Below are 20,211 nucleotides of genomic sequence, written 5' to 3'. Positions count from 1 at the left end.
CAGCTCAGTTCCCAGCAGGGTTTATTTCCTTACAATTGCATTACTCCGTGTCTTACAAGGTCTGAGATCTGCCTGACACTTTTTTCACAGCTAGATCCCTTGCCTCTTCCCATGCCCTCTTGCGTGGAGCCCCTGGGGAAAAACAATGTATTCAAAAGCTGCTGCTTTGGTTGGAAAGAACTAATGCAGACATCTCCTTCATCTGACCACCTGTTTTCACAAAACACATAAAAACTCAACATACTTGGCACTTCTGTCTTTCAATGGTGACTAAAATGAGCCAAAAGGTTCATATGATATTAGAGTGGATGGCTGAAGACAGACAGCATAGTCACATTCAACAATCTGCTCAGGAAGTGAGGGTAAAAATGTTTGGGTAAGGTACATCAAGATGTCTGTGGTTGTTAACAACACCTCTAGACACAGTTCACGTGACAGAATCCTTGAAATGCCAGGGTCCCCATGTGACATTTACAGTTTCAGCCAGAGCACCAGAGCTCCACTCTGGCACATGCTGTATGCTCAGATGGTTTCTCGCACAGCTGGTGAGAAATACTGAGTAGCAGAATCTTTGTACATCACTTTTACTGCAAAAGTATTGGTTAAACAAGAGTTTTTCAAATAGAAGTCAACTGACCGATTGCTTTTGTCAATAGAATTAATTTCATTTAGTGTAATTATGTGACTTCTCCAGCTGAAAGCATCTTTTCTCCTCAGCAGAAGTTACATTGATTTGAGAAAAGATTGCAGGTCAGGTATTCTAGCCAAAAGCCTAGCTCCTCCTTTCCCACATCAAATGATGTCACCATGTCCCACTCTGCTCTAAAAAAAATCATTAGAATAATCTAACCAACACAATTGGCTCATTTCTGCCTCTTTCACACTCCAGAGCCACTTGACCACTGATTCTCTGCAATACACACTACCAAGTGAATCAGTATGAGACACATCCTGTTTCAATCTCCTCCTTCCCCTGCCCTCTTGGGGAAGTAAACATATGAACTGGTCAGTTATGATAATTATGTTCATATCAGATAATTGTGTTCATATCTTCTCCTTTTCTCTTCATAAGACCAGAACATAAGTATTAATGAGTTCTAGTGATAAAACTGTGTCTGAATGCAAATAGTCTCCCAAGTCAACGTCATTGAAGCCTTCTAAACATTCCCCACTACCCAAGACTTACAAGTCTGGGGATGAGGATGGGACAGGACATACTGATTTCACCTAACTAGCACCATGCATTCCACTGGCTGCTACCTTGTCTTAATGCCCTAACTCCTGTCTGTTACACTGAAGGTAAGAATAAGCACAAGTCCAATTTGAACTGCCAAAATTCTAGATTAAAACATTTGCAGTTGAGAAAACCACTTTAAGGCCTAATTTCTTGTGGCCTCCTAGAGCCAGAAACTCATTCCAGTCCATGGAGACAGTTTTCTCAGGAGAGGAGTGACAAAGCACAGAAATGCTGGGGGTCTTCTCTCCTCTTCCCTGTATCCAACCCCTAAGAACTGAAGTCTCCTCTCAGGGTGAGGAGAGTCTCAGCAAGCAATCTTACATGCCCTTCATCTTCAGAAAGGGTGGTTTATGAAGAGGAGGAAGTGGAAGAAATTTCTACCCAAGCAGTATGCATTGCTTTCACCCTTGTTACAACCCTTTCCTGCGCCCACATTTCCTCTTTACACCTAGTATTTTTCATTCCTCTTCATATCCTCAAGAAAATATGTTCTGCAAAGCTACATAACAGTTGTGTAGCTGGGGTTTGTTAGATGATGTGGCGCTGGCACCCACTTTACATCTTCCCCTACTTTCCAAGCTCTGCTGTTTGAAAATCACCATCTTTTCCATTCCTCTCTGTTGTGATTCATAATGATGGCTATTTCTACAACCCTTTCAAATCAAGTTATCAAAGCACTGATTTTCTTTGATGTTATGCAGTTCAAAGTGGTGTAGTGTGACAAACATATTTCTGTGGCATAGACCACTTATGCTACTTTGTTTTTTTAAGATGGAAAAAAATAGATCAAGAATGAGAGAGAAAGAAGAGGAAGAAGGAATAGCCATTGGCTTAATCTTGCACCTGGGCATTCAGGTACATCAGCTTGCCATGATGTCTGCCAGAAGCAAAGCTAGTGCCGATTCCTGGCTTGAAACCCCTGAGCAGCTCTCCCAGCAGGACAATCAGATGTAGCTGACCACCACTGAGATCCATAACACAATTCAACAGACAGTTTAGGGTTTGGGAAGGGACCATGTTTGCAGAGAAAACATTTAATTGCCTACATAACTAGAGAAAGCACCCTGCAGAGGATGGGAGAAAAAAGCAGCAGAACTTTCACCAAATCTCTCTCACCTATTCCTAATGCTCACACAGAGTATTATCTATATAGCATTTGTACAAAGGTCTGGCAAACCCCAAGCCTAATGCAAAGAGATCATCCCTCCCTAAAGAATGTTATAGAGCAAGCTACAGAGGGAAGAAGTGTAGCTGTAAGGTACACTGCTAGCAAAGAGAGGGAAGGAATCATCCCAAACCTTTCATCATGGAAAATACAACAAAACAGCCTTGGAATCAAGGAAAGAAAATAGGGGTTAGAAAAAACAGCAGCAAGAAAGTGCTCTTGGGCACTGATGAATCTCTCTCAACATGTCTGTGAGCAGAACAGGAGTATCAACATCAAGAGGCTCATGTCCAAGTGCGAAGCCTTCAGGAAGAAAACAGTACAGAAGGTGAGGTTAAAAAGTTGTAACAAAACTCTCTCCTTGACTTAAGGTGGTAGACTAGCATGGAGGAGGAATCCAAGACCTCTGAACACAATTCCTCTTCTCTGAAGCAGGGAAAACACCGCTTTCAGGTTGCTGCATACTCTTGTGGTCAAGGAAGACACACACAACTATCCATTTTATCCAGACACCTTTCTCTTTAATCTTTTAGCAAGAAAAGACTGGAGCAGCTCCACAGTGAAACAGAGAAAGTGAAAGACCAAATTAGAATCAAGTACACAACTGTTTTCCTTATTCAATAAAGTTCCTTGCTTGGTAACAGGAAAACGCAAGTCCCTTGTGATTGTGTGCTATAATTAAATCTGTGACAGATTAGCTTAGAAGCTAATTCATTTAGAAACAACATACAATACAAAGAAAAGAAAATGATCCACAGACTTCAAAAGGCTTTCAGCTTGATAAAGGCATAAAGCAGACTAAGCAGAAGGAGCACAGCAACAAATTTTCAGTGTTAGATCAGACACACAACATTGCTCTATCAGCTCAGCATCAACAGAAATAAGGTGAGAATTACTTCAGTTGCTTACCTTTATTCCTGTGCACCTATTCCAATTCAGTCCACCATGGGAAAACTCAAATTCACAAGGAAGATACACTAATGATCCAATTCAGTTCTCTCTTATGCCTACCCAGGTTTGCATTACACTTTGTCCTTTCCCCATTATTACTTTCCAGAGCAATTTTATTTCAACTAAATAATTAAAAACTTACAAACCTCCAAGCAAAGTCTGACACTACTCACCTTGCTTACATTTTCTGTGAGCTTCTTATGAACTTGAAAAAAAGACAATAAAACTGTAACAGATTAAAGTAAAAAAAAAAATCCGTGTTGAAACCATGTGGGTTTGACCCTATCAAGTTATAATTACCTAAACAACATAGAAAACTCCTATCCTGTCAGCAATGTACACATACCACTTGAATTATAAACTAGATCACCTTCTCCAGAAATAAGGAAAGGTACACACAACCAAAGGATGGTCCAACTGTTCCAAGTCAATGGAAACCTTGGCTTTCAGCTATAGCTCAGGACTAAATGCTAAAATAACAGACTTTCCATCTTCCTTAGCACCATTTGAAGGTACAAGGTCTGTCTTCTTGTCTTACACATTCCAGCTCAGGTGACAGCCTACCAGGGCAGGCTTGGTGGCTCTGGGCTGTGACTCTAGACAGTGACCCATCCCACCCTACTGGAGATGTCTCACAGGCACCCAGCTTCAGAGCAGCTCTCCAAAGCACATGAGAGGAACTATTTCCTAGACACCCAGACTTTCTACAATCAGCAAAGACTGGATTGGTGTAGACATCCAATATTTAGATGCCTGGGGGTAGGTGAAGTGACCAAAACCCTTTACATCACTCATGCTGAATGCACAGAGCTGTGACTTTCTCTGTGAAGATGAACAACCAAGGAAAATCCCCCATGTTGGAAACAAGTCAGGTGATAGCACATATGGGTGCACACACAACATTCTGCATGCCTGTATTGTACATGTCCTTTGTAGAAGACAGCATACAGGCATGCTGCAGATAACAGCTAAATTCTGCCTTCCCAGTAAAACCAATAGTAAAGCCTGCAAATATAACCCCAAAACTTAAAAGTCAAAGTAAGCTTTCATTTCACATATATAAGTCAAGAGAAACATTTCATCACTAAATGAGAACTAAAATCCTAGCTGTGTCAAATGACAAGCAACAAAACTATACATTTGGAAACTAGTTTTTTATGTGCTTGGATTTCCCCACTTGAGTTTCATCAGAAGATAGGTTCTTTTACCTTTTGTGTCAAATTCTAAGAGGTGGCAAAGTTACATTCTTCCCAGAGAATATGCTCTATGGAAATTACAAACAGCTTTGAAGACATACTTTACACATAAGCTGTTGTTTGTGGCCCTTTTAGCACATGGCCGGTTTACATTCTCCTATGCCACATTTTCAAATCTTTCCCTGTGTTCGCAGGACAACAGTGCTGAGGAGTAACACCATACACTTCAAACTAATCTGGTATTCTTTTCCCCATACCCTTACAGGACTATTCCCTCCAGTATCTGGTGCTTTGCTGAGACTCTGAAGTGCTCCCTGACAGAAGGAAACGGGATCTACCATGAAATGGCTTATTGGTAGGATTCAGTAATTCACCAGCTCTTGGGTCAGGAATGGGAACTGAACACACTCTCTGGGCCAGCTCTTGAAGCCTTCCTGCCAGCTAGAAGTGAGGAGATAATGTAAGCATAATTAATAATGGCATTCCCACTTATAGAGTCAATTACATTCATACTTGGTTCTGCATACTGAGAAGGCAGACCAGAGAACAGAGCAAAGAGCAGGCCAGCCATTTGTGTGATCAGAACAAATACTGCTGCCAACACCCTCAGCCAGGTCAGCAAGAGGTTAGCAACATGAGTCTCTACTTAACCCACTTTTCATTTCTGCTCTGCAGTTAGTTTGAAGGCCACTTACCCTGCACTGCTCACTCCTTGACTTACACTGAAGGCTACCTGGTTTGCCAAGTTTCATTTATTTGATACAGCATTAGCATACCTACGAATAACCAGCTCCGTTTCTGTTTGAATACACAACTGGTTTTGTATCTCCTTTTAACAGAAAGAACAACTGTGCAGTAAGTGTGGTTACATACTTTTACCAATGCTATTTGGCTGAATTTCTTCTTGGTCACTCACCACTACCACAGCACTGCCTCGGGCACGCGAACTATCCAGTTTTACACAGCACAGCTACATGTCAGAGAGTATAGATGTTGCAGAAGGTCAGACTGAGAATCTAAACCCTTCCTAGCAGGTGGCTTTTGGTTTGTTCTGTAATTTTTTTTATGTTACCCCTGATTTGATACACATGCAATAGTTTTGCAATAATACACTGCTTTGGCATGTGACAGAAGAGGGAGAACCTTGCCAACACACACACAAATGCCTTAGTTTTGCAGCAGTGGACCGACCCTAAAGCAGCCATTTTCCTTCAGTGTTTGTCTCTCAGGGCTGCACATCTGCAAGGACATTCTGATGCCAAACAATGCAGAGTGCACTTCACAGGATTTTTTTCCCACAGCAGCATTAGGAGGGGCTCCCTGTGATGCTGGCTTCTGTTGCTAGCAAGATGCACACATCTCTGCTATCTCTTCTCCTCTGTTAAATTTTTCTTAGAATAGCCAGGTAGATTCACATTTTATGGAGCAAGAGTAAAACTGTGCAAACAGCATTGGAACATAATCTTTGCTTTCTTAGGAAACTGAATTAGCTGCCATGGCCCAAACCAATTCAGGAACCTGGTATAAACTGCAACAGCAGAGAAGGTGTTGTGGAGATGCCTGTCCCTTTTCTGGGAAGGTAAGGTCTTTAGTAGCAAAATCTGGCTTAACTGGTTTAAAAAATGCTAGCCCAACAAATTAAGCTCTCTCTTTTACACAATTCATGAAGAAACTCTGAGTTCTCCAAAAAAGAACTGTGGGGAGTATGGGGGTGGTGTATAAGTGTTGGGAGTTTTCAGGTCTGAAAAATACTTCCTTTTGTCCAGATGTAGTTTTTTTCCATCTCAACAAAGGTGAGACTTGGAAATTTAGATTGCCTGGTTTGGGCATTCTTTTCTTTGAACTCTATGCCAAAAGATCCCTCAAGACTAGTTTCATTCAACAAATGGACCAAAAAGGTCCCCAGACAACCAAGAGTTCTTTGAGGGTAGTGGAACTCATACCTGGCACCCACAAGCCAGGAAGAAACAAGGCACAGCCAAGAAGAGCCTATGCTTACAGTAGAGACACGTTCATACCCAGCAGAAGTGAGCTCACAATAGTACAATAAATTAGCACATACTGAAAACCTGCAGAGTTGTTGACAGGGACAGATTAGAGCAATGGAGCCACCTCTCCCCACAGAGGCAGAAAAGGCACCCTTCAAGGCTGCCAGGGGAATATGCAGATTCATCAGCCAGGACAGTTGTATCAGCAGTTCCTCTTGCAGGGCTGAGACAAAGAAGCCAGTTAAACCCCAGCTGATTGCAAAGCGCACATCAGGGCACAGAACAGGCACTGAGCTGATCAAGTACTTATCTAAGCTGCACTCCAGGCAGCAGCAGGCCAACTCCAAACCAAATCCCATGAAGGAGAAAATCTCACTCTGTGGAGGTGCCAGCCAAATCCCAGGAGGGTGAAGGACCCAACTTGTACCAGACAAAGCTGACAGTTTTCACTGTCACTTCCTCTAGTCATGCCATCCTAGAATGGCACTGAGGAACTCATCTTATCAATGAAGATTAAATGGCCTCTGTGATCATAACTGATCACTGATAAACAGGTTTAATCAACCCAAGTATGTGATATCTTCCAATATTTGTCCAAAATGAGCTGTCATATGGCAAAGCACTGTGGCCCAGCAAACTCATGTTTTGAAACATGTTGGTCCACTGCAAATAAAGTGCTCCCTGCTACACACATTCCAGTCACCCTTGTTTGGAAACACTCCCCCCACTCCTCCCCCTACAAGTCAGTGACCTTGTTTAAACATGGTGCATTTTCCAAATACTAACTTAGACCATGTATTTTTCTGCTCAGCTGGTTTAGAAATCCCACTGCTAGCAGTGGAAGTTTTACTTTTAAATGAATAGAAATAGGGCCTGAAAGACACATACAAGACTAGAAGACTAAAGCCTGAAGTGAAGATACCTAAACAATAAAACCTTTACAGTGCAAAACATTCCTAGGGGATTTTACAGAGTCTCAAATACAGGGAAGGTAAAAAGCTGCTGAAGCCTTGGAAGAAAGAGATCAATTGAAATGAAACCAAGCACAAAACAAATACAGCACTTAAAAAAAGCACAATCCTAAAAGCCTAAAAACCCTGGACAGGTGAGTACAATGGTTATTCAGAACTAAAATGTGACAGGAGTGCTAAAAACCTTCTAAAGGACCTTATGGTATTTTATGTTTGTGCTGCATTTTCTAGGTTTATCCTCTAGCATTTTTATTTCAGTGACATGCTACAAAATAAGTGTTGGGTGTAATGACGCTCACTAAGTATTTGCTAAATTCAAGGATGCTTCTCAACTATCTGTATTTGAGAATACTGTAAGGCTTTTTGAGAAGTTGAACAAAGTTGACATTGCACATGACTATTTTGTTTTGTTTTTAAATTACACTTGCGGGCTTGCAATCTATTAGGAAATAATATCTTTTCACTAAGGGGGGAAAAAAAGGAATTTTATTTTTACTGCAACAGGGACTGAGATAGAGCAGAGGTTGCATGACCCGTGCATGCTGCACTGAGCTGTCCCCCAGCTACATACAGGATCACAGCACTCGGTGCAGAATGATTCCCTGAAAGACAACAGCTCTCCACCTGCTGCTTCATTTGACAGGGCTGCAAGCTCAGGAAATAGCACATTTACTAACCCTGGCTTCTCTGCACCTAGTGTTGAGCTCAGCCAGCCAAGTCATTCAAGCCCTAATAGCAGTATTTATGGTTTTGGCAAGTGAGGAGACATGGAGAAGCAGGGAGGAAAAGACAGAAGGCACCCTAGAAGAGGAGCAAGGAAAGCCACACAGAGAAATGAAAGCGTGCAGAGCATGTTTTCCAAAAGGCAGAAATTCCCACATCCATTAGAGCTCCTGGCAGACAGAATTGACTTCTCTGGAAAAAAAGGTCTGTTTTAATAAAGGACAGGGGGAAAGAAAACAAAAGGTGAAACAGAAGAGAGCCATCAAAAGAACAGGACCTATGCAAAAACAGGAGGCAAGGGCAAAGGCCATTTGTCTTCCTCATCTGTAGAAAGGTGACAAAGAAACGACGATAGTGAAGGGCACCTGGGGATATTTGCTCCTTACAGACCTCCAGGAGAACTTCTCCAGGAGAAATGCCTACCTTTCCCTGGAAGCTTTTCTCTAAGGCAAAAATATAAATAATGGTCACAAAATTAAAAGAGTTTATAAACTCCCTGTCTCTCCACTGCTAATCAGTGGTCTGTTCACTCATTTTTTTTTCAAACTACAAGTAATGCCCTGCCCTCTGCAGTCAAACAAAGTTAGAAATGTGGAGAAAAGCTTTTGTGTCTGCTGATCAAGCAAAAGACAACTTTTTTCCAAATGCCCTTCTGACTCCAGGGCATCAACACTTTGTCCTCTCTGCCCCATGACTACATCTGACACCACTGCCCTGGCTTATATCACGAGTTGAAAAGTGCCAGCCAGACTCCAAGATAAACCTGTCAATAGCAAGGCACAGACATTCACATTCCTCCCTACCTGGTTGTGAATATCAGCTGTTTGTCTGGGACCAATTCCTTAAAAAGCTTTTACTGAGGGAGAAAAGAAAAGGGGGATGCCAAGGGCATTTCAAACAGGAAAAAAAAAAAAAAAAAACAAACCTAAACCAGCGAGGGAAACCCCACAAAGACTGCAAAGAGAAAATAAATTTTAAAAGCCTGTCCCCATCAGGTCCTCCCAGCAACCTTCTTTATCAGAGGTTCATTGTCAATCAATTAGCCAAGGCAGCAGGGGTCTGTAGGAAGGGGGGTAGCTCGAAAGACAATGGTCTGCCCTGTTGTATTACTATTTAATCGCTTTTCCTAAATAAATAAAGCAGCCCTGAGGTGCTGTCATGTCAAGGGAATTTATAACAAAAAACCCCTTCATTTTTCATTGGTCATTACTTTTCCTTCCCTCCCACCCCTGCAGGACTAGAGAGGGTTATTACTGTAGCCGTAAGTTCCATCTTTGTGTTGCTTGCCTTTGATTCCCACTCGGACCTTGCCACTTTCTGGCACTAATTTGTCAGGCTGAACAAAGGAGGGATTTGTACCTCCTGTAAGGTCTCAATTAGGAAAGGCTTCTGCTGTATTATGTGCCATTGGGACAGGACACAAAGACGGTAATTACAGGAATTTGCACTAAATGGCTGAAGAATTCACAGCAAAACTTTTCTTCCTCCCCCCTCCTCATCTTTCTCCAAGCTTACCCCTCCCAGCAGCCCTGGGGAAAGCCGCTCTCAATGCCTGCAAGCCGTAATTACCAACAGCAGGCCCCTCAGGTTAAACAGCAGCCCATGCTGAACGGCACAACTGCCTGCAAGAACAGCGAGACACGCTCAGCTTGCCCTGTGCCTCCTCTGCAAAAACTTTTCTGAGCCAAACGAGTTTCCCCAGTTTCTCCCAGTTATAACTAAAATTATTTCTTTCTCTGCACCATGGTAACAGCTCCAAGCTCCAGCCAGCCCTAAGGGTCCCAGGAATGGCAAAGGAGTCACTCCTGCAGAAAGTGCTGTGAATCCCCATCCTTGGGGACACAGAATCCCACTCACCAGCTTCCCACGGACCCACCACAACTCAAGAAGAGCTTCTCTGCACAACAACATTTGTTCCGTTTGGCAGACTAAAAGGAGACCACAGGAGTATTGGGAATGCCTCAGGTGCATCAGGAAAAGACACCATGAAACCCTGCTCAGAGCACCTCATTTTTGTGGGGAATACATGAGTGAGGATATTAATCACCCCATGTTTGGGAGAGGGAATCCGCTCTTTCCCAGAGAAAAGTCTGCTCCCATACTACATAAAGCAAGACTAAAACCTGTTTCACACTGGAGACATGCATTTTGTTGCCATCTCAGGGCCTGGTTTTAGAGGAGGTAATTGAAAACATTCACTTGAAACCCTCCTGAACCCCAGAGAGAAGATTAAGCAAAATATAAAACAAATTACATCAAGTCATACAAATGTGGCCAAAAACAGAGCCGAATTCAGGCAGAAGCCCAAATACCGTGCCCAAACATTAACTGCAATGATGCCAACCTCCATGATGCTCCAGCTGCCAGGTGGATGCCACGCACTGTGGAGGGATGAGCAGGAACATGACCTGCAGGTGGCTACGAGAGAAGGACAAACCCAACTACACCCACAGACAATTTTGAGTGCAATCCAGTACTTCTAGGGCCCAGGTCTCCCCTGAAAGGGATTCAGGGCAGCCAGCAGGTCCTGGGCCCAAACAGAAACTCCCTAGAGTCATCATGTTCTAGAGCAACCTAAGAACCACACCCCAAAGAAGCATGGAGAGGAGGCAGGACCATCACAGCTCACATAATACAGGAGAAAAAGTCTCCAAAAGAGCTGCTTCTGCTTGAGCTGACAATTTCTAAGTGAGTGTAACTAAAGCAAGTCAGAGACCATAGTTTAGGCATAAGGTGCCCAAATTTGCTCCAAACAGGTGCCCTTGCTAAAGTAAAATGACAATGTACTGCATTCAGACATGTTCTCTCTATTTTCACTTCCTTCCCAAACTGAATAAAAACATGATCTTCCCTATAGGACTAGAGTCAGTCAACGAATTCAAGCCCCTTTGATTCTGCACCACCTTTACAGTGTCCTGAATCATGAAAACAGCTCAGCCACCCTGCAAGGCAGCCCTGGCCCATATAGTGGTGTATGTGCAAGATCTAATGTTTCAGGACTGCTCATCAAAAGCAGATGAACCTCTGAATATCCCCATAGGCTTTTCTCCACAGCTGACAGAGAGAAAGGCTAACTACAGCCACAGTGAGAGGCAGGGAACAGCTGTGCTGCTAAAACACACACATGCTCTTTCAAGTGATTTTCTTTTCCTGTAGAGGGGATGTAGGTGCAGATGCTGCAACCTGGCTGCTCACCTGCACACTTGAAGCTCTGAACCGTGAGCCCTCTCTCCAGAGACAGCGTGGTCAGGATGCTCAGGAAGCTGGTGGTCACAGACTGCCGCTTGCTCTTTCTAAGGTCACTCCCAAAGGGCCGAGCTCCAGGCTTGTTCCTGAGCGTGACCTGTGGGTTCTGAGTCAAACTTCGGGTAGCATTGGCCGCTGCTTTCAGCGCCTCCATCCACTCCTGGGCCCGCTGCCGCGTCTCTGCGCGCAGGCGCAGCACATCCTGGGGAAAAATGACCTGAAAGCAAGAGTCACAGCCATCCTGAGTATCTGTCTGCACTGACAGGCACACATCCACGTTGTAGCTCAGCAGGGGATCTTCATCAAGCCTACCAGGCTGGAATGCCATGAGATAAGACCTGTTCAAGACAAAAGTAAATGCCTTCCAGTTATTCTGGACAGTTAGTCTGTAAAGAGTCCCTGATTTCAGAATATTTTGGTACTCTTTAGTGTTTTCAGTCAAATTCATGGATAGGAAAAGTTCCATAGGCTTCTCTAACACCCCATTAGTTTGAGAAAGGTCACTGTTATTTTCAGGCTTTGGCACATTCTCCAGTTTCTCCTGCTGTCTTGTAAAAGCAGGCCCAGAAGCATGCACCGCTTCCCAAAGTTTCTGTCCCCAGTCCAAAGTCTCCCAGGAGGACTCTGCCTTGAGCTGTAGCTGTGAGCTGTCTGACAGGACAGTGTCCACCACCTTGGTTTCCATGCCACCAGTGACAGCGACCCTTTGAAAACGCATGAGCGGATACACGGTGGGAAGGGTCTGGTTGCCGCTGCTGTCCAGGCAATACAGGTACAGTTTGTACTGAGAGAGTTCAGCGTAACAGGTTTGCCAGTAGCTGTCATTGTCTCTTCTGACTTCCAAGTATCCCTTCTTCAGAAGATTTGAGAACACTGTCTTGTGTTCTGGAAGAAAAAAAAATTAGAATATTACAATTATTTTTTTAATTGTCTCAAATTACTACATTATTCTGGCTTCTCAATCTCTCCTACCCATACATGGCATATCTGAAGATAGGATCACAGAGAATCTTCATGTAATAATTATTAAACACAAGCCCTAACTCTACTTTTGAGCCACCAAGAATACAGCACTTTTTTACCCAGAGGTATCAAAACACCTTACAAAAAGGAACAAAGAAACAGGGACAGAAAAACAGAGCAATTTTCCTGAGAAAGCAATTATCCAGGACGACAATGGCAGAGCAACAAAACACTGCAGGTCTCCCAGAACTTAGTCTAGAAGTGGACAATACTATCAAGTCATCTATTGCCAACTAAAATAAGATTTTGACAGTGAAAAACACATAAAAATTAAAAACACCTCACCCTCTCTTTCCTGCTCCTTCCCAGACTCAACTTCATGTTTTCACACACACCACCTCTGCCTCCCTCACCTTAAGCAGCTCAGAGGCAAAGGGCAGAGTGGCATCTGCTCGGCTCCTCTCTGCTGCTCCTTCCTTCTCACACCTTTCCCCTGCTCCAGCATGGTCCTCTCCAGGGGCTGCAGTCCTTCAGGTTCAATGTACCCCTGCATGAGCTCTCATGGCTGGAGTTCCTTCAGGAAATCTCCATATTCTCCAGCATGCAGGGAGATCCTGCAGGGAGATCCTGCTCCACCACGTTCTCCCCAGGGGCTGGAGCACATTCTCATCCTCTGACCCTCGGCTGCTCTTGACACAGCTGCCAGTGCTGTCCCTTCCTGAGATGTGTTCTGCCAAAGAGGCCCCACCTTGGCTGATGGGCACAGCTGTGTCCTGAGCAGGGGCTGCCGGAACAGCCCTGCTTACAGCACCTGGCACCTGCACTGACCCAGTGAATGCAGACCTGTGCCCAACACAGCACTTTCCTACCACATTCCAGCATGACCTGGGACCAGAACATTCTGTGCAGCTCTGTTTACTCCAGAGTTTTGCTGATTTATGAGAATCAGGTTCAGGAGTAGCAGATATGACCAAAAATGAAAAGTAAGAGGCTGCCCAGAAGGATTCAAACACACACATCTGAGCACCTCAGCACTTCAGGTGCTTTGGAGCAGATCACAAAACCCAGCCCAAGGCAAAGTCAAGGGGAATCTTCTTCATCCACAGAACACCAGCCATGCACAAGTCACTCCAAGCACTAAAGTGATGCAAATTTAAAAGGAATTATCTAAAGCATTTCTGAGTTTTAAAAAAAGGTTTACATACAAAATTTGTTTCAATCTGATTTGCACCACTTCAGCCACCACAGGCAAGATTCATATTTTCACCTTGGGCTAGGCATGTGGCTCCAGGCAATTTTTGTTGTTCCCTGTATAAATTCAGAGGCATTCACTGCTACACTGTAATACCAACTGTAATACTTGGCACCCCAAAACAACAAAGGGCTGAGGAATAAACTCCCATTTGAGTTCTACTTCACCCTTCCATTAAGGGTACCTGTGCACCTGTGCTGAGTGATGACTGACTAACAGTGACAGAATTACCAGACACAAGTAAAGGTTTCTGCCTCGAATTGTCTATCTCCCTTAGAGCCTGCTATTCCTGGCACAGGAGCAAGGTAGCCACCTGGAAACAGCTCCTCATCCACTGCCCAGCAAATTGGGTCACAACAACATCAGCATCAATTGACTTTAACACAGCATTACAGACCACAGCAATACAAGAGCTGGTCTACTCAACATTTCCACCCTGGGGTTGACAGCCTTTACAGCCTTTGAAACAGGGAGGCATGGAACTGGAGGCATAAAACATTTTCAGCATCTCAGCTTAACCAGTTACACTTATGTTAACAGGCCACACTCTAACAAGCTTTAGACATCATCTCTGAGTATACTGAGGATGCCTGCAACACAGAGCTAAGAGAACAGAAACATCTGAACTGGATGAAGCTTCAAAACAAAACCAGGCCTGTATAGAAACTACATCCCCGTCTGTACTGGGCTTCCCAGCTAATATGACCAAGATTGCTGGCCAGACTGCCCTAACCACTGCTGGATAAGGGGTGAGTCTGTCTGTCCTCCTAGAGCATAAGGAGAGTCAGGGACTCATGAGTATTTGAGGGACTTACTGTCCAGGGGCTTCTGATACCAACTGGGGCAACCTTGGGCTGTACCCTTCATACTAAGAAGATGCTCCTGCCTTTGGCTGCAAGTACTCCTGTAGCTAATTCTCAGTTTCTTCTATGGGCAAGAGAAAGAATCAGAATAGCAGCAGTGTAAAAGCTTTTGCCAGCTCTTCAGCAAAGACCAGCTTTTAAGGATTTATAAGGATTAAGCAGACAAGCTCCAGTTAAACTTAATGAACATACATGAAAATTAATTGTTTGATATCCTTAACGTTGGTATAGAAATCTCATGGGGGTTAAAAATGGGAGAAGGACGCTACCTTGCAGCCACCCTAATAAAAAGGAGGCACTTAGGTTTCACCTTGACAGCCCAGCCTCAGCTTCCCCATTTACCCACATACTCAGAACAGAGCCTGCATTTAACTCCATGCTCAAAGGACTCCATCTAGAGAGATTTCCTACAGATATGGCAAAAACCATAACAACTATTTCAAAAACTGCTATTTTGGCACTAGGTCTAAAAAGGTCAGTATAACTACACCTTGCATATCAATAAACTACTCGAGGATATTTCAGCTAAATATGAAAACTGAAAGCCTAATCTATAACCCAAAATGGTAGAGAAAAAGCACACTTTGATAGCCCAAATGGATAGATGTGCACACACATGGACACATTGAAAGAGAACCAATTTTGTTCATCGTACATCTCTGGCCCTGACATTCATTAGTATTTCTGCACTAACTCAAAAGCCATTAATTTCTCTGAAACCCACACTAATCCCTTTGTAGTGCAGATAATGGACAGCCATTCTAGAGTCATCTTCCCTTTCTATTAATCCAATCAGGGAGGCAGCGCTTCTGCAGCTCCAACTGCAATCTCTCTCGCTTCCATCAAGTACAGATGACTGTTCAAGCTTCTCCATAATAAGACAACTCATAACCTTCCCCCAGCCACCCCTCCTTCATCCACACACAGGTTTGCTTATCTTTTGTTGAGTTAGAGAAAGGCTATCTCTCCCTGTCTTTCACAGAGGCACCCCCTCTCCCTCCTTCACTCCACTCCTTCCCTTCAAGCTCTGTGAAATCCGCTCCAATGGCTCTGCTCAAACTGGGACAGAACCAGCAGCCACCTTGATTAACATTCAAATGCCTCGTATTGTTTAGGTCAGGGCAATAGATGCTGGCAGAGACAGGCTGAATTCATATGCTGAACATACACACACATCTCACAGCTCTGCTCCTTTATCTCTTCCACAGGCACTGTGCCAGATAATACCTTTTTATTCAGAGAGCAAATGGTACCATCTTTCTATCCACCTTCCAAACAGAAACTGCATCTCTTTTCCTCCTTATGGAGACAGGCAGAGTAAATTGAAGAAGAGTAAAAAAAAAGGAAATAATCACAGTAAATGGCTCACATCTGAGCCATTTGGAGTTATAATTTCAAGGAAAGAGGTGGAAGAAGGCAGAGAAAAACAGAGAGAGTCTCAGCCGCTGGGACAGAGTAATATCTTCCTCAGCATCTCTCCTCTCCATTGGGAAATGCCCCCTTGTCCCAGATAGGAACTCTGCACATTGCACTGAAACCAGGCCAGCCTAGTGCCCACCCACCACTGGCCACACTTGGGGCAGCTGGTGCAACCAGCATCCCTGGAGAGAGACCAAATGTTGTACCAGCATGTCCAGATGATACACACTCCAGAACAACTGGCTGTACTTGCATCTCAGTTGGCATGGCAGGAAAGCTTACTCTGTTTTTCCACCACTGAAGCATTTCTGACAACAGTCATTCCAAGTAACTTGGAAAAGAGCAGAAGCAGAGATGCCCAGTTTGTAAGGAGTTTGAGGGGGCACTCTTGAGGGGGCACTCCTCTCTGAATTCTCTAACGCTTAGTAAGTGATGAGTGTAAGTTACAGAGTTTTTGCCAGTAGTTTTCTTCTCAGATTTTTAAAAACTGAACATTTTTACAAAACATGTTTGGGACCTAAAATGCTCTCAAATTGGGTTGGGCTAGTCACCTTCTTGGTGGGATTTGCTGGATCAGGGACAAACTGTGCCTCAGATCCACAATGTTCACTATCTTCCTACTTAAAAATACAGTCTTGTCCTCCCACCTGTTTTCCCACCTGGGTCTGCAGATACGTATCCTTCAGTTTGTCAGTGTGCGGGTGCTCAACACAGTGACAGCTCTAGAGTTCTCCAAGCTCACAGGCAAAGCAGGCAAACAAAACAGCTAGCTGGAAAAAGTACTGTAGCACCCACACTGTCAGGAGTGGCAGTGTTTGAATAACACCCACATGGCCATCAAGCCATGCTGTGTTTAAAACACTGTGTTTTAAAAATCCAGGCCAAGCTTCACTGTATATTACAGAAGCAGTATTCTCTCTTTGTCTGCCAGGCCACATGCCCAGAAATACAAGAGCCTGCCTTGAATTTGCTAACAACTTCTGTCTTTGCTAGCTCTGCTTCCTGCTTGTGTCCCATAGCACAACAGGGTTTATTTCTAGCACATGAGTTTTTTCACTAGCAGGCCAAAGATGTTGCCCCAAAAGGCACAGCTTCTTTTCAGGTCCTTTTCTTTCTCAGCACATGGAAAGGATTCAGTGTCATTTTATTTGTATTATGGTTTAGTGGTAGAATCAGCAGTGCTGGATTAACAACTGGAGGAGATAATCTTAAAGGTTTTTTCTAACCTAAATGATTCTATGATTCTTTAAAAGAGCAAGCAGTAGGAAGAGAGAAGCCCACAGTAATGGGTACACTACGACAGTAAGGAAATAAAACAGTGAAGAGTTCACATATGCAGTAACTGGGACAGCTTTGGAGGACTGGGAGACCTCTGCAGGCTCCAAAGGGAAGTCCTTTACAGCACTGAGGACTGACAGGAGTTGCTGAAGGTCCTCTCAGTATCTCACAGCATTCATTTCATTTGGATTAAAACTCTGAAAAGGGATGTCTTCAAAGGATGCAACCACTATGACCCCTTCAACAACTGCAGTAGGTTTTATCCAATCTCTAAATACATTCTTCAGTCTTTTCTGGAGAATAATTAGTAGCCACAGACACACGTCTGTAAAACCTACTTTCTTGCTTTTGCACTTCTTTTCAGGTCAGCTCACAGTAGCAGCAAACTCTTTGTGAGGCTCTTGTAAACACAGAGGGAAGAAATAGCACAGCTACCTTGTAAAACCTGCACAGCTGCTGAACAGAACAGGTAAAGGAAACAGGTTAAAAAGAGATATTTTCAGAGCACAGAAGCTCTCCTTCCTCAAAGAAGGTACCCCTGCCTTCCAACATTCCACAGAGAAAGCTCTTGGAGGGCACACAGCAAGCACTGACTACCTCCAGAAGTGTGTCCATGGGAATTTCATATCACAGAATCACAGATTAAGCTTAAAACACCATCAGGGACATGTGCAGACCTTCAATGGCTCCATTTTAATGGAGTTTCTGTGAGCATATGAAGTTGTTACACATCAAACCCAGGAGATGCCAGGATACAGCTGACAAAAACGAGGAGCTCTGTCTCCACACTTGAGGGGGCATTTCTATTCTGCATCCTTTCCACAGAAAGATACAGAACAGAAACGCCACTCTACAAGAAGCAATATATCTCCCTAGACAAAAGTAACAGCAGGTGCACTTGCCTTTGTCACCCTTCTTCTTCTTCAGCAACTATGTCACAATATAACACAATAACCTAAGTGGTTTTACCTATATATGCACTTATATATACACTTAAACATACTTACATGTTATATATATTTATACACACACATCTCCCCCCACACTAACACTTAGGCACCTGCTTTCCATGTTCCAATATAGCTGACTTACCTGGGAAACCCAACACAAAAAGTTTCTTTTAACCCTAAACAGACCAGCTGTTCCTAACTGGAGTCAAGCCACCATGTGCATACAAGCACCCTTTCACAATCCCTTGATTTTTAGTTAAGGCCTACCTTTATTTAGATTACAAAAATATTTGTGGCACTAGCTGCTGTTCCTCTTTATAAGTGCCTGGCCCATTGCTGGCATCTACAAAATAAATCATGGAGATGGAGACACTGGGTCAGTGTTTCCAAAGCCCTGAGCACCTCTTCAGTGCAGTGCTTGGGAAAGGAAAAGGAAGAATACCACTTGCTGAAACACCGCTTCGTATGGCTCACTGGAGATGCCTGCCTCAATCTGATAACAACACCTCCTGTGCCCCACACAATGCTGGCAGGAATGCCTTCATATTGACAAATTGACTGCTTTAGCTTCTGTTACTTGCTTATGGACTGAAAATTCAGCATTATTTAAAGAAAGAGAGCAGAGATCTTTGGGTCTTACAGTAAAGCTCTGTACGTCAGCCCTCTTTTTAATGGCTGCTCTTTCACTTTATGAAAACTGGTTTTGTTTGTATTTGCCATTCTCCCAACAGCTTTAACATTCAAAGCTTTTTTTAAGTTTGGGAAATCATTCAAGGAAATGATCAGAAATACATAGCAAATAAATAATTTTGTCCTGAGTCAAATTGAATAGGACAGAAGCAAAAAGTAAAACAACTTTAGATATTTAAACTATAAAAAAGAACAGGAATCAAGGTAAGTTCAAAAAATTATCCTTAGGCAGGCAAACACCCAGAGTTACATCAAAGACAAAAGAGCCATACTGATTTATCTTCTTTTAAGAGTTAACTCACAGCTAGATTTTGAGTAGGTTTTTTGTGTTTTTTAACATTCAGCTCCTCTTTCAAGACAAATATTAAAATCAGATAGGAAACTCCTCATATAAACACAAACAAAGCAGCAGCACAAACCTGTGTTTCCTTGGATATCCCCTCCGTTGGTTAGTGCCAGGTAGGAAAGCAGAGCACAGTTATTGTCCTGCCCAGGTGCAGGTGGCTGCTGCAGGGAGGTGCCTGTGAAGACCACTCTCCAGTTCACATGGCTGATGTCAGAGCGTGACCTGTTGTGACCTGGTTTGAACATGGAGGCTTCCTCATTCTGCACCAGGATGTCATTCACTGAGCGAGGCCTGTCCCTCCGCCGCTGGCAGATCTTGAAGATATTAAAAGCTGTGGTGTCCCCTTCCCCTGCCCAAGCAAGGTTGTCAGCAGCTGTTCCCCTCTGCACCAGGCACTGGTCTTTGGCAGGGAACACCGTCTGAGCTTTGGTTTCCAAGAGGCCATTTTTGCAGTGATCCCAGATGAGGCTACTTTTGGCTAAGGAGGCGACGTTCCTCAGGTTCCTGCTCTCTGTTATCTGATCAAATACCTCATGCCCAACCAGTTCTGGGACCTCCTGTACACCATACACCTCAGAGGGCTGCACAATCTTTTCAAGCTTAGTATCAAAACTATTGAAAAAGTCTTCAGTCACTTCCAAGGCAGGGCTAATGTCATCCACTTCAAGAGCCTCCATGTCCTGTGCTGCTGTGGGCTCAAGGCGGCGCGATGCGTTAAGAAGATACCACATCAATATGGACCCAAAGACCTGCTTCACATCTATCCTTGGCACACCATGAACTTGGATGTGGTGGGCAAACACAGTCACCAACTCCAACCCATAGTGGTAGGAAGTAACCAACTCAATTTGTCTTCAGAGGGAAGATCTAACACCCACTGACCAAGTAGGCTATGGTCCCTGTATGAAAAGAGCTCATGGGGATGAAGAGTACCTGTAAAGAAAAGCAAAACATCACATCAGGAAGAGTCTAT

At 43.7% G+C, this 20,211-nt stretch overlaps 1 protein-coding gene across 2 annotated transcripts in view; it reads right to left on the bottom strand.

Annotated features, from left to right (window-relative positions):
* The window catches only part of PLEKHM3 (pleckstrin homology domain containing M3), a 72,871-nt gene that overhangs the window by 44,308 nt on the left and 8,352 nt on the right, over window positions 1-20,211 (bottom strand). For both annotated transcript variants that reach the window (XM_054278062.1, XM_054278063.1), the window contains exons 2-3: window positions 19,312-20,171; window positions 11,427-12,362 (exon numbers count right to left, since the gene is read on the bottom strand). In XM_054278062.1, the coding sequence (XP_054134037.1) occupies window positions 11,427-12,362; window positions 19,312-19,969 (1,594 nt within the window). In that variant the 5' untranslated portion in view covers window positions 19,970-20,171. The remainder of the gene's footprint in view (window positions 1-11,426; window positions 12,363-19,311; window positions 20,172-20,211) is intronic.

This window comes from Melozone crissalis, unplaced genomic scaffold (assembly GCF_028551555.1).
Source record: "Melozone crissalis strain CALT ecotype California unplaced genomic scaffold, PUWL_Pcris_2 ptg000023l_1, whole genome shotgun sequence".
Lineage (NCBI taxonomy): Eukaryota > Metazoa > Chordata > Aves > Passeriformes > Passerellidae > Melozone > Melozone crissalis.
This window is presented reverse-complemented; position numbering and strand designations above follow the sequence as displayed.